This window comes from Jaculus jaculus, chromosome 12 (assembly GCF_020740685.1).
Source record: "Jaculus jaculus isolate mJacJac1 chromosome 12, mJacJac1.mat.Y.cur, whole genome shotgun sequence".
In the NCBI taxonomy this organism is placed as follows: Eukaryota; Metazoa; Chordata; class Mammalia; order Rodentia; family Dipodidae; genus Jaculus; species Jaculus jaculus.
Genome location: NC_059113.1, coordinates 31,405,522 through 31,418,262, shown reverse-complemented (window position 1 = coordinate 31,418,262; position 12,741 = coordinate 31,405,522). Strand labels below are relative to the sequence as shown.

The 12,741-nt window shown below is 43.2% G+C and overlaps 1 protein-coding gene and 1 non-coding gene across 3 annotated transcripts in view; one reads left to right on the top strand and one right to left on the bottom strand.

Moving 5' to 3' along the window:
• The window catches only part of Pemt (phosphatidylethanolamine N-methyltransferase), an 87,904-nt gene extending 82,903 nt beyond the window's left edge, over positions 1-5,001 (bottom strand). Inside the window, exon 1 of one of the 2 annotated variants that reach the window (XM_045131042.1) lies at positions 4,804-5,001. In XM_045131042.1, the coding sequence (XP_044986977.1) occupies positions 4,804-4,866 (63 nt within the window). In that variant the 5' untranslated portion in view covers positions 4,867-5,001. The remainder of the gene's footprint in view (positions 1-4,803) is intronic. The other variant, XM_004669050.2, reaches the window with a different exon arrangement.
• Positions 5,002-12,386: 7,385 nt separating this feature from the next.
• Positions 12,387-12,515, top strand: LOC123453935. The gene has a single exon (XR_006633101.1). It is a non-coding gene; the product is annotated as a small nucleolar RNA SNORA33 (small nucleolar RNA).
• Positions 12,516-12,741: the final 226 nt, after the last annotated feature.

The window sequence follows — 12,741 nt, the reverse complement described above, 5'->3', positions numbered from 1 at the left end:
TTTAAAGTAAGGAACTAATGTGTTTGGTGGAAGAAATTTCAAAGTAGAAAAATAATGCCTCTGTAGCACAATATCTCTGCTTCCCTGATTCAAATCTACCAATGAAAGAGAGGAAATACAGAACAGAAAGGCATGAAAAACATACATTTTGGCACCGAAAGAAATGTGAGTAGTTGAAATTCTCAGTCCAGAGGGTGTAGCTACTTCTGCTTTAGAGATTACCACCATTGAGGATAAGCAGACTGCTCTGTAATATGACAATAGGAAAAATATTCTGAAGGCAAACCAATGCATTGAAGGCTTAGGCTAGTAAGAATGTGCATTCCCTTAAAATAAAAAACATAGGGCTGGAGAGATGGCTTAGCAGTTAAGCACTTGCCTGTGAAGCCTAACGACCCCGGTTCGAGGCTCAACTCCCCAGGACCCACGTTAGCCAGATGCACAAGGAGGTGCACGAGTCTGGATTTCGTTTGCAGGAGCTGGAGGCCCTTGTGAACCCATTCTCTCTCCTTCTCTCTATCTGCCTCTTTCTCTGTCTGTCGCTCTCAAATAAACAAATAAAAATATTTTTAAAAAAAGAAAAAGAAAAAACCTAAAAAAAAGAGTGTTGAAGGACTTCCCTGCTCCTCAAGATCAGGCTTCATCTCCACCTGGCAGAAAAAAATGACAATGTCACTCATGTGGCACTGGTTTTAGAAGGATTAAGTGAATAATGCAAGAAACAGAGGATCATGGACCACAGCACAATTCCAAGAGTCACGGAGGCTAAGCAGTGTGAGGCAGGATCCACATCCTTGCAAGGAGGTGCTATAAAGCTACTGCATGGAGCTATAAAGATGAACCATAGGTTGCAATAGAGACCCCAGGATTTTGGAAGTGCCAGTACCATGGTACATCTTCCTGGAAGAGCTGTGGGTTTGGGGTAGCCCTTGCTTAAGACAGGGGCTGGGCTGGAGAGATGGCTTAGTGGTTAAGTGCTTGCCTGTGAAGCCTAAAGACCCCGGTTCAAGGTTCGATTCCCCAGAACCCACATTAGCCAGATGCACAAGGGGGAGCATACATCTGGAGTTCATTTGCAGTGGCTGGAAGCCCTGGCACACCCATTCTCTCCCTTTCTCTCTCTCTCTCTCTCTCTCTCTCTCTCTCTCTCTCTCTCTCTCTCTCTTTCTCTCTCTCCCTCTCTCTCTCTCTCTCTCTCTCTGTTGCTCTCAAATAAATAAATAAAAATAAACAGAGAGAGAGAGAGAGAGAGAGAGAGAGAGAGAGGCTAAAACAAAGCACAGCTGGAGAGGTGGAGCTATGTGAATCTTTTAGAGCCTGGAGGATTTCATTATGAGTCCCAGATACTAGACATGAAGCTCCAGGATTTGATGCTCGCCTGCTGATTTTCATTTTTCGTTGGTCTAATTATTCTTTGCTATGCCTCCATTCCTTTCTTTTGAAATGAGAGTGTTTGCTTATTCTGTACCATTATGTGTTGAAGCATGTGTTCTTTTTATTTTACAGGATTCACAGTTAAGAGACTGGTTTGAGTCTCAGATAGGACATTGACTTTGGACTTTTTAACACTGTTGGGAAACTTTTAAACTCGCACTGAATTTATTTTGCATCATGAGATGGCCATAAGTCTATAAAAGCCAGGAATGGAATGTGGTGGTTTGAATGTAAAATGTTCTCCACAGACTCATGTATTTGAATACTTAATCCCCAGTGGCACTGTTTGGGAACATTATGGAACCTTTAGAAAGAAGAGCCTTGCTGGAGGACATGTGTCACTGGGAGGTGAGTCTTGAGGTATTACAATACAGCCCTGATTCTGCTCATTCGTTTGCTCTCTTGCCCTCCCTCCCTCCCTCCCTCCCTCCCTCTCTCTCTCTCTCTCTCTCTCTCCTTGCTCCCTGCTGATGTGAAATGGGAGGCAGGTTGTCTGCCACTTCCATGTTTTCCCCACCATGATGAAAATTCCCCCATGAAACTGTAAGCTGAAATAAACCCCTTTCCTTCCTTACGCTGCTTCTGGTCAGATATTTTGTCCCAGCAATGAGAAAGTCACTGATGCAGGCATCTTCCTCAATAGCTGTGTTGTTCAGTGCAGCATAGCAGCTGCCAGGCACAGGCGGCTATGACTACTGTAGAACCGCATGGTAAAATATCTTTATAATAATTTCATTATTATATATAAAGTCCCTTACTGTCCACAAGAGACGGTTTCCAGGACCCCCTGCAAACACCAGAACCCTTTGCATGCTCATATTCCCTCATATAAAATGATGTGGCGTCTATGTAGAACTTGTTCACCCTCCTACATGTTTTAGTTTAAATCATTCCCTAGATGATTGATAACACTCAATGCAATGTAAACGCTGCATAAATGATTACTATACTGTATTGTTTAGGAAATTATGGCAAGAAAAAATTCTTTTTTCCTGAGCAACATTTTTTTTTCTAATCCAAGGTTGTTAGAACATACAGATGAGGAAACTGCAGATATGAAGGGCAAACTGTATTTGGGTAAAATTATTTTTATCTCTCTTGTAATTTTTTTTTATAAATAAGTTTTTATTTTTTAGAGAGAGAGAATTGGCATCCCAGGGCCTCAGCCAGTGCAATAGAACTCCAGATGCTTGTACCACCTCGTAGATATGTGCAACCTTGTGCTTGCTTCACTTTTGTGCGTGCCTCACTTTTGTGCATATGGCTTACGTGGGATCTGGAGAGTCAAACATAGGTCCTTAGGCTTCGCAGGCAAGCATCTTAACCACTAAGCCATCTCTCCAGCCAAATTTTTATTCTTTTTATGTAACATGGCTACTAAAGTGAAAGTACTGGGTTTGAAAGCATGAGTCACATCTCAGGGGCTGGGGGTAGGAGGAAAGGTCTGTCTTGCCTGTGGTAGACAAGCACTCTACTTATGAACACACCACAGCCAGAAAATCTGAATTGTATCTGACACATGATGCTTCTAGTAGAAAGCACAAAGCACCCCAGCTCAGATGCCCATGGGTGAAGAAAATCCTTGAAGCTTTTACAGGCTAGGAACGAGCATCTTTGAAGGCAGATGTTTTGACGCATGGAGGAAGGACAGCTCCTGCATAAAACATGTATATCATGTATGTTAATATTGTTGCTTTTATTTTTTTAAGAAAAATTTCTTGGAAATAGGAAGCTTAACTGCACTGGCAGGGAAGCAATGGGAAAAACAAAACAAGAATGTTGGGTCATCCTGACCTATCTGCTGAAATGCCATCAGGTGTTCTAGCTATATGGGTACCAGGGAGGAAAATTCAGTGGAATTCAAGGGGAAGGAAGAAGGCAAAAAACTCCTCTCTTCACAGCCAGGGAGCCATTCAGGTACAAACACAGCCCTTGTTTCCATCACCTTGTGGCAGGCCAGTAACCCTGAGGCAGTGCTGAAGGTCTACAATGAGACACTGCCCCCTGCATTCTGCCTTGTGGTCTCACAGCTTCCCCACCCCCAAGATGAAGGCTGCCCACCTTCTAGCCAATGCCCTTACCACAATAATGCCATAGGTTAGAAAGCATGGATCACAGTGGCTGAGGCTGTAACTCAGTAGGAAGGAAGGGGAGGGAAAAGGTGGTCTGCCCTGTGAAAACACTTGAAATGTGTTTAGGACCTGCCAGTAGCCTAACTGAAGGTAATGCTTCAATGACAAAGTTTACTAAATGAAAACACTAGTCTCCTCTTTCACTTACATTGCTCACCTGGCCACCTCAACTGTCCTGCATGCCCTCAAGGCCAGCAGCCAGCTCTCTCTCTCCCGTTCCCTCTTGCACACCTGAGACCCACTACCAGGAACTCTTGTCCTGGTGGTTTATCCACTCATGCTGCCATTCCAGTCCCCACACACACACACACACACACAGGGAACCATCACACTTACTACTCTAAAACACCTCCCTCAGTTTCCTCTCCTTTCAAGAACTTTCTGTCTCTAGGCCCATCGTTTCCTTCACAAGAAAGCTTGGTGAGGGCAGGCCTTTTGTCCCAGAGCCAGGCCCCCTGTGAATAATGCCAGTGTCTGTAAAAGAAACAAAATGCGCACGATGGACAATGAAAAAAGGGGAATCCAAGCTCTGCTTCCAGCAGGAGTTAACTACAGGTTCTGTGAAAAGTGGTAAGAAGATGGGAAAATTCAAGAGAGGAAAATCCAACAGAAACATGAGCAAAGATGCCTGCAACTTTGCCGGGGTGGCGGGGAGTCCATTATGGGCTCATTCTTCCTATGCTGTCAGGGGAAAGAGCTGCTGAGGAGCTAGGGGCCATCTATTCATAGCAGGCACCTGAACCTGCTCACTCAGCTTCCTTCACACCCGCACTCAGCCACACACACTCCCAGACACACTCACTGAGCAACTCTGACTACACAACTCCAGTGACGCACATGCAGAATCCCAGATTCACACAATCCCACAGACTCACACACAATCCCCAAAACTTCATCTGGCGCTCACAGACAAAAATCCTAGATTCACACAATCCGAGACTCACATGAAAACTTCCAGACACATAATCACTGATTCACACCTTCCCGAGGATTTGCATGCACAATTTCCCACTCTTAGATAATCTGACAGAGACACTTGCACGGACAAAACCTAGGGGGCTTCCACTAGGTGAGCATCAGAGCTGATGCGCACGCGCGCCCCTCTCCCCGACACCCCTCTCCCAGCCCTGGTTGCCAGGTAACGGGGTTTCCCCGCCCATCAAGCGTTGAAGGCGGCGCCTATTGGCACCGGAAAAGGCCTTGGCCATCCCTCAGCCAGTGCCAGAATGAGCAGTACCTGCTTAAAGTCGATATTACTGAGTCCTCCGCAGCAGTCGAGATCAGCCACCAAACTGGTCATAAATGTGGCTGTTCACTCGCTCTTCCTTTCACCCCGCGAGTAGCCTCAGGCGGGTACCACGCGGGGAACTCGCGCCACCACTCGCCCCCTGACCCGGTCCCATTGCGCTGGGGAAGCGCAGCCAGCCGGAGCACTTTCCAGATGACTCCAGTGTCTTCTGGCCTTCTGGGAAGTGTAGTTCGTCGACCTTGTTTTTGAGGTCGTCTCTCAAGGAGCAAACTACAAGTCCCAGGACCCATCGCACTAGAAGGTGCAGATTCCTTATTGTCCCACGGAATAAATCTCCCTCGTGTTCCTTTGCAACTGCAACTGGCCATTCTACCTACCCGAGCTCGTCTGTGCTTGGCTAGGTGCAGGTGGAACTGAGGCGGGATGAAAGTGAAAAATTTGGGGGACACGGAAAGGAAAAGGAACCATTCATTCCAGAATTTTGTTGAAGCCAGCTGAGATTCAAAAATCCCAACAAAATTAACATTTACTGTGTAGGTTGCAACAGAGAGATAGTATTCCTCTTATATAAGGATATTTTCAAATGAGAATTTTAAATAGCAATGGACCGAACTTAAGGCTTATGCGTATATGACATCTCCTTTCCCTGAAAACCTTCAATTTGTTTAGAAATCTCACAGGAAATACCATTTATACTCAAAGATGCCTTAACACTCCTGTTCAACCCTTGTGACACATAGTTTATTTTACCAGATTACAAGACTATCCAGAGCCACCCTATAATTTCATTTACCGAAAAAAGGGGGTGAGGACTGGAGAGATGGCTTAGGGGTTAAGGCGCTTGCCTACAAAGCTTAAGGACCCAGGTTCAATTCCCCAGTGCCCACGTAAGCCAGATGCACAAGGTGGCACATGTATCTGGAGTCCGTTTGCGGTGGCTAGAGGCCCTGGCACGTCCATTCTCTCTCTCCCTCTCCATATATATATACATAATTTTTTTTCTCTCACTCCTCTCAAATAAATAAATAAAAATATTTTTAAAGGATAGAAGGAGCCAGGCGTGGTGGCACACACCTTTAATCCCAGCACTCGGGAGGCAGAGGTAGGAGGATTGCTGTGAGTTCGAGGCCACCCTGAGACTCCATAGTGAATTCCAGGTCAGCCTGGGCTGGAGTAAGACCCTACCTGGAAAAGCCAAAAAAAAAAAAAAAAGGGTAGAAGGGACTGAGGAGATGGGTCAATTGGCAAAGTGCTTACCATACAAGCATGAGGACCTCAGTTTGTATCCCCAGCACACATGCCTAATCCTAGGCAGGTCCCCTAGCTAGAATAAAACAGCTCCAAGTTAATAAGAGAGCTATTTCTTTTTTTAATTCATTTTAAAATATTTATTTATTTTTCAAGAGAGAGAAAGAGCAGTGGCCTCTAGCCATTACAAATTAACTCCAGATGCATGTGACCCCTTGTGCATCTGGCTTACGTGGGTACTGGGGAATCGAACTTGAGTCCTGTGGTTTTTCAAGCAGGTGCCTTAACTGCTAAGACATCTCTCCAGCCCTAAGAGAGAGCTATTTCTCAATAAATAAGATGGAGAGCAATCAACAAAGGCACCAAATGTTAACCTCTGGCCTTCATACTTCCATATGTTCATACACACACACACACACACACACACACACACACACACACACACACTGTTATGGGGTCCAGTGTCACACAAGTAAGACCATGGACTCACAGAATGTGAGGCAAAGTTTTATTGGATAAAAAGAAAGAAAAAAAGGTTTGTGCACCAGGTCTGCATCCCAGAGTTCAGGATCTCAGGATGCAGCCTCCAACTGCTAGAAGTGTCAGCTTTTATTGGAGAAAACCACAAGATGTTCATTGTAAAAACAGGATGAAAGTTAAAATACAAGGTTAGGTGAAACTGAGGCAAGAAAAATTGTATGCTATGTAAACATATAGGTATTTAGAAACAGAGAGGTATAGGAAGGTCATGGTACATTGCACAGAGGGGGCCATCCCATTTTTTAGATAACAGAAAACACCTGCATTTTGCAATAAGGCCTGTGATAATAATTCCTGAAACTTCTTTATCTGCCGGGAAGATCAATTTGGGTCTATTGAGTCCCTTCACATTCCATTTCTCAACACACAATGTGCACAACATACACAGAAAAAAAAAAGTTTCCAGCTGGAGAAATGGCTTAGCAATTGAGGTTCATGCCTGTGAAGCCTAAGGACCCTGGTTCGATTCTCCAGGTCCCATGTAAGCCAGATGCACATGGTGGCACATGCGACTGGAGTTTGTTTGCTGTGGCTGGAGGCCATGGCATGCCCATTCTCTTCTCCCCCCACCCTTTCTCTCTCTCTCTTTCTGTCTCTAATAAATAAATAAAAATCTTTAAAAAAAAAATCAACTTTGAATCCCAACATCTTCTCTTCCCTTTTGCCTTAGATCCTGCCATTCTTTCACTGGTATAAAATAAAATCTTGGCTCCAAGAAACAAACCTCTATTCTTGAACCTGAACTTTACCTATGTGGTGCCATGACTCAGACACAGGTACTATGGGGATTGATCGCTCTCTTGGGCCTTCCCTGCCCCTCCTCCTCCAGCCTCTGTCTCTCTATGCCAAACACCAGTCACCATTGTCCTCTGGTGAGTTTATCTGGTCTTTGGGACACATGAAGACACAGGATTAAAATAGGTAACATACCTCTCCCCTCAGGCAAGCATCAAGGACTCTCATTGCCCCCAAACCAGTAAAAATTTTGGGATCCTCAATCTCAGTTCAGAGTTTTCTTTGTGTGAAAAGTCACATGAGTGGAAGAGGTGGAAGGACACTTTTATTCCATATTTATCTCCACTTGATTGACTTGCCAGAGCTTACCATGAATACCATTCTCCCCTCAGAGTCTACCCTCACCTACCTACCTACCCACCAGTTGTTTTGCTGTCCTGGCTAACTCCTTGGTCTGCTCCAAAGTGAAAATAGGACCTATAATGGGTCTCTTGCCCCATCTTCTGAGAGATAAATAAGGCCAAACAAACTGATTTTCTTTTTTAATATTGTCTGGCTGTGATATAAATTGGATAACAGTGGATATTTGGCTAAGAAAGTCTTCTTTAGAGATTTTGGGCTAAAGTGAGACCCTGATTCAAAAACAGCAAACACCTACACAGGGCTGTTGCCATGTCTTGCCTGTACTTATCACTGATTATAATATAATTAATATAGATATTTAAGGTGTAAGGTGCAATATGCATACTTTTTGTCTTTCAGAGAGTTTTCTAGGTATTCATTTAAAGATTATTTTCTAAATATTGGAAGAACAAAAAGTGGAGAACATAAAAGGACAAACAAATAAGAAAAAAGAAATATAAGAATTATAAAAATAAAATGTATTTTTGGCAATGAATGTTAAAGAAAAGGACCTCAGGGCCTGGGAAATGGCTTAGCGTTTAGTGCCATTTCAGGTTCAATTCTCAAGCTACCCATGTAAGCCAGTGGCATAAATGTCTGGTGTTTGTTTGCAGTGTCAAGAGGCTCTAATACACACATGTGCAAATAAATAAAACATTCTTAAAAAAGAAAAGAAGGCTGGAGAGATGACTCAGAGGTTAAAGGTACTTGCTTCCAAAGCCGGAAGGCCTGGGTTTGAGTCCTCAGTACTCAGATAGGGCCAAATGGACAAAGTGTTGCATGCATCTGAAGTTCATTTGCAGCTGCAAGAGGCCATAGTGTGCCCATTCACTCTATTTATCTCTCTAAATAAATAAATTTTTAAATAAAAAAAGAAAAAGGACATGTTTTTGGATCAAAAAGAACTTTGGTAAAATAAGATCTTTCCTAAGGTAAATATAGTTTAAATGAAAATAGAGATGAAGATAAACGGGGGAGCTAAACTTAAAAAAAGCTGTGGAGCTGGAAAGATTGCTCAGTGGTTAAAGGTGTTTGCTTGCAATGGCCTGAGTTCAATTCCCCAGTACCTACATAAAGCCAGATGCACAAAGCGGTTTCTGTTTCTGGAGTTTGTTTGCAAGAGGCCTTGATGTGCCCATACTCACTCTCACTCTCCGCCACCCTTCCTAATAAATAAATATTTTTTTAAAAAAACAATTCAAGTACTGATACAGATGTACACCATGATGTGAATGAAAAATTGACTGATAGGAAAGGCTAGTTTTGTAGAAAAAAAAAAAACACTGAGACAGATTTCTTTCTTTGGGGGAAAACATTTATGAGAAGAGGGTTAGTATACCATGTAATACCAGGTGTACAGTGCCTTGTATTTTTCCCCAGGTCTTTTCTAATGCTTTTTTCTTATCTTAGGATTGAAAAAGCCCCTTGACCCAGAAATCACGAAAAGCTGCCCAAAAGTGGAAATGCTCTTGTGCCAAGACCCCTGACCAGGAGCTGGAGAGATGGCTTAGGGATTAGATGCTTGCCTGGGAAGCCTAAGGACCCATGTTTGACTCTCCAGAGCCCACCTAAGTCACACGCACAAAGGTGAGGCAAGCGCAAGGTTGCACGTGCCCATTAGGTGGCGCAAGCATCTGGAGCTCAATTTCAGTGGCTGAGTCCCTGGTGTGCCAATTCTTTCTTTCTCTCTCTGTCTCTCTCTATATACCTCTCTCTCTTTCTAAAAGATAAAAAGAAAACTATTGCATCAGTCAGTGTTTCTTTCTTGGTGGGATGAGCTTCAGCACTCTTTGTAATGTTTCATTAAGCAACCTGCTGTGGTAAGGGATGTGCAATTTGCACTTCCAGTTCAAACCTACTGGGGCTTAGAATATCTTCTCAACCCGGGGCCACAGGTGGAGCAGTAGACCTCAGTTTCCATCACAGTAGTTAGAGATCATCTGGACCTGAGTAAAGTTGTTGGGGTGGGGAGGAGTATTTGGAAAGGGAAAGGCAACTTTCTCGAAATATAAGAGTTAAGGGCTGGAGAGATGACCCAGAAGTTAAAGGTGCTTGCTTACAAAGCCTTCTGGCCAGGGTTCGATTCCTCAAAATCCATGCAAAGGCAGACATACAAAGTGGTGCATGTGTCTGTTTATTTGCAGCAGCAATAGTTTCTGGCACGCTCATACTTTCTCTCTCCCCTCTCTCTCTACTTGCAAATAAATAAAATTATATATATGCTGATTTTACATATATATAAAATCAGCATTTGAGGTGTGCCTAAATAAATATATAAAATATATAAAAATAAAGCCATATCAAACCAATTTTTTTTTTTTTTGGTTTTTTGAGGTAGGGTCTCACTCTGGTCCAGGCTGACCTGGAATTAACTCTGTAGTCTCAGGGTGGCCTTGAACTCACGGCGATCCTCCTACCTCTGCCTCCCGAGTGCTGGGATTAAAGGCGTGCGCCACCACACCCGGCTCAAACCAATTTTTAATAGCTTATTTTTATTTGTTTACTTGAGAGAGGGAAAGAGTTAGAGAGAGAGAGAATGGGTGCGCCAGGGCTTCCAGCCACTGCAGGTGAACTCCAGATGCATGCGCCTCCTTGTGCATCTGGCTTACATGGGTCCTGGGGAATCGAACCTGGGTCCTTTGGCTTTGCATACAAGCACCTTAACAGCTATTCCATCTCTCCAACCCGAATTTTTTTTTTAATTTTTAAAAATTTATTTATTAGAGACAAAGAGAGAGAGGGAGAGAGAAAAATGTAAACTCCAGATACATGTACCATCTTGTGAATCTGTCTTATGTGGGACCTGGAGAATTGAACCTAGGTCCTGAGGCTTCACAGACAAGTGCCTTAATTGCTATGTCGTCCCTCCAGCCCCCTCCCCAATTTTCTTTCCAGTGTCAAAATCAAATTCTCTAACTTCTTACATTTTTAGTTAGCAACTTTCTCAAAGGAAGAAATAAAAACTACAGAGGCCTAAAAAAATTCACACTCATTCATACACATAGGCCTACATAGACATACTTAAAGTTAGGCATGCTGAGAATCATAATTTTATCACTCAGTTCATTTCTTTGTTAAAAAAAAAAATGCCAAAGTGAAATACTAGAAGTTAGCTACTAAGTTATTTTCAGGAACCCCAGGGGCAGATTGGTTTTACTCCATGCTACTTTAGAAACCATTGTAAGTTTACAGAAGACTAGTTAGCTAGAATTTTCCCTAGGTAGCACTAAGACAATGCACACTTTATTTTTTTAATATTTTATTTTTATTTATTTATCTGAGAGAGAGAGAGAGAGAGAGAGAATAGGCATGCTAGGGCCTCCAGCCACTGCAAATGAACTCCAGACACATATGCTACCTTGTGCATCTGGCTTATGTGGGTCCTGGGGAATCGAACCTAGGTCCTTTGGCTTTGCAGGTAAACACCTTAATCACTAAGCCATCTCTCCAGCCCAGACTTCATGATTTTTTATTTTTTTATGGCTAAAAATATCTCTGTACAGGCCTGGTGCAGTAATACACACCTTGAATCCCAGCACTCAAGAGGCAGAGGTAGAAGGATCACCATGAGTTCAAGGCAGCCTGAGACTGCATGGTGAAATCCTGGTCAGCCTGAGCTAGAGTGAGACCCTACTTCAAAAACAACAAAAACAAAAACAAAAAAAGTCTCAATACAAATCTCTTCAACACCATTGGGGTTTTTGTTGTTGTTGTTGTTGTTGTTTTGTCTTAAATTATTCAGCAGGGCTGGAGAGATGGCTTAGTGGTTAAGGCATTTGACTGCAAAGCCAAAGGATCCTGGTTCGACTTTCCAGGACCCACATAAGCCAGATGCACTAGAGGGCTCATGCACCTGGAGTTCATTTGCAGTGGCTAGAGGCCCTAGAGCACTGGTTCACTCTGTCTCTCTCTCTCTTTCTCTCTTTCTCTCTCTCAAATAAATAAATAAAATATATTTTTAAAAAATCATTCAACAGGGGCCAGGCATGGTGGCGCATGCCTTTAATCCCAGCACTTGGGAGGCAGAGGTAGGAGGATCACCATGAGTTCAAGGCCACCCTGAGATTACATAGTGAATTCCAGGTCAGCCTGAACTACAGTGAGACCCTACTTCGAAAAACCCCACAATGATAAAAATAAAAATCATTCAACAGACTACATTGGCTCAACAAAACTCCAAAATCCTTCCAAATAGACAGATCTGTTATAAAAAACAAAACAGTGTAATAGCCGGGAATGGTGGCACACACCTTTAATCTCAGCACAGAGGCAGAGGTAGGAGGATCACCATGAGTTCAAGGCCACTCTGAGACTACATAGTGAATTCCAGGTCAGCCTGGGCTAGAGTGAGACCTTACCTCGGAGGGGAAAGCAACAAACAGAATAATAGCCTAAAATTTCCACAGAACAAAACAGTTCAGAACTCTAAAAAAATAAAGCCAGTCACCAAATTGTTAAAAAAAAAAAAAAAAAAAAGTCAAAGGAGTCCCAAAGCAACAGGAAGACAAAGCTGGGGTGCACCAATTGCGGAGATACTTGCCATGGGTCAGATTTTCTTGAGAGTCTAAAACAAATCCAAAAAGTCGTTTCTCTGCTTCACAAAATAGAGGCTCAGAATTACCTTGCTGAGACAAAACATGTGACCAAAGGCAGCCAGTAAATCTGCTTATCTGAATGTGTTTCTGCAGAAGTTTGGAAAGAGCTGGCAATAGCGATGTCTTTTGATGAGCCTTAAGGACAGCAGGTCATCACCATCCTTGAAAATGGCTGCAAAATCATGACGTTGAAGCGCTTCCATGAGACTTAATTAAAATTTTACTGTAACCTGCATGAAAAACAAGCAACCAAACATGTGACCAGGAACAGCTCATGGCAGGAAAGGGTTTACATTTTCAAGGGGAAGCTGTATCATTGCAGAGAACGCACAGGAGAGGCAGAAAGACAAGCGTCACATCTTGTCACATCAACATGGAGGAAGGTACAAGAGTAAACTCCTCAACA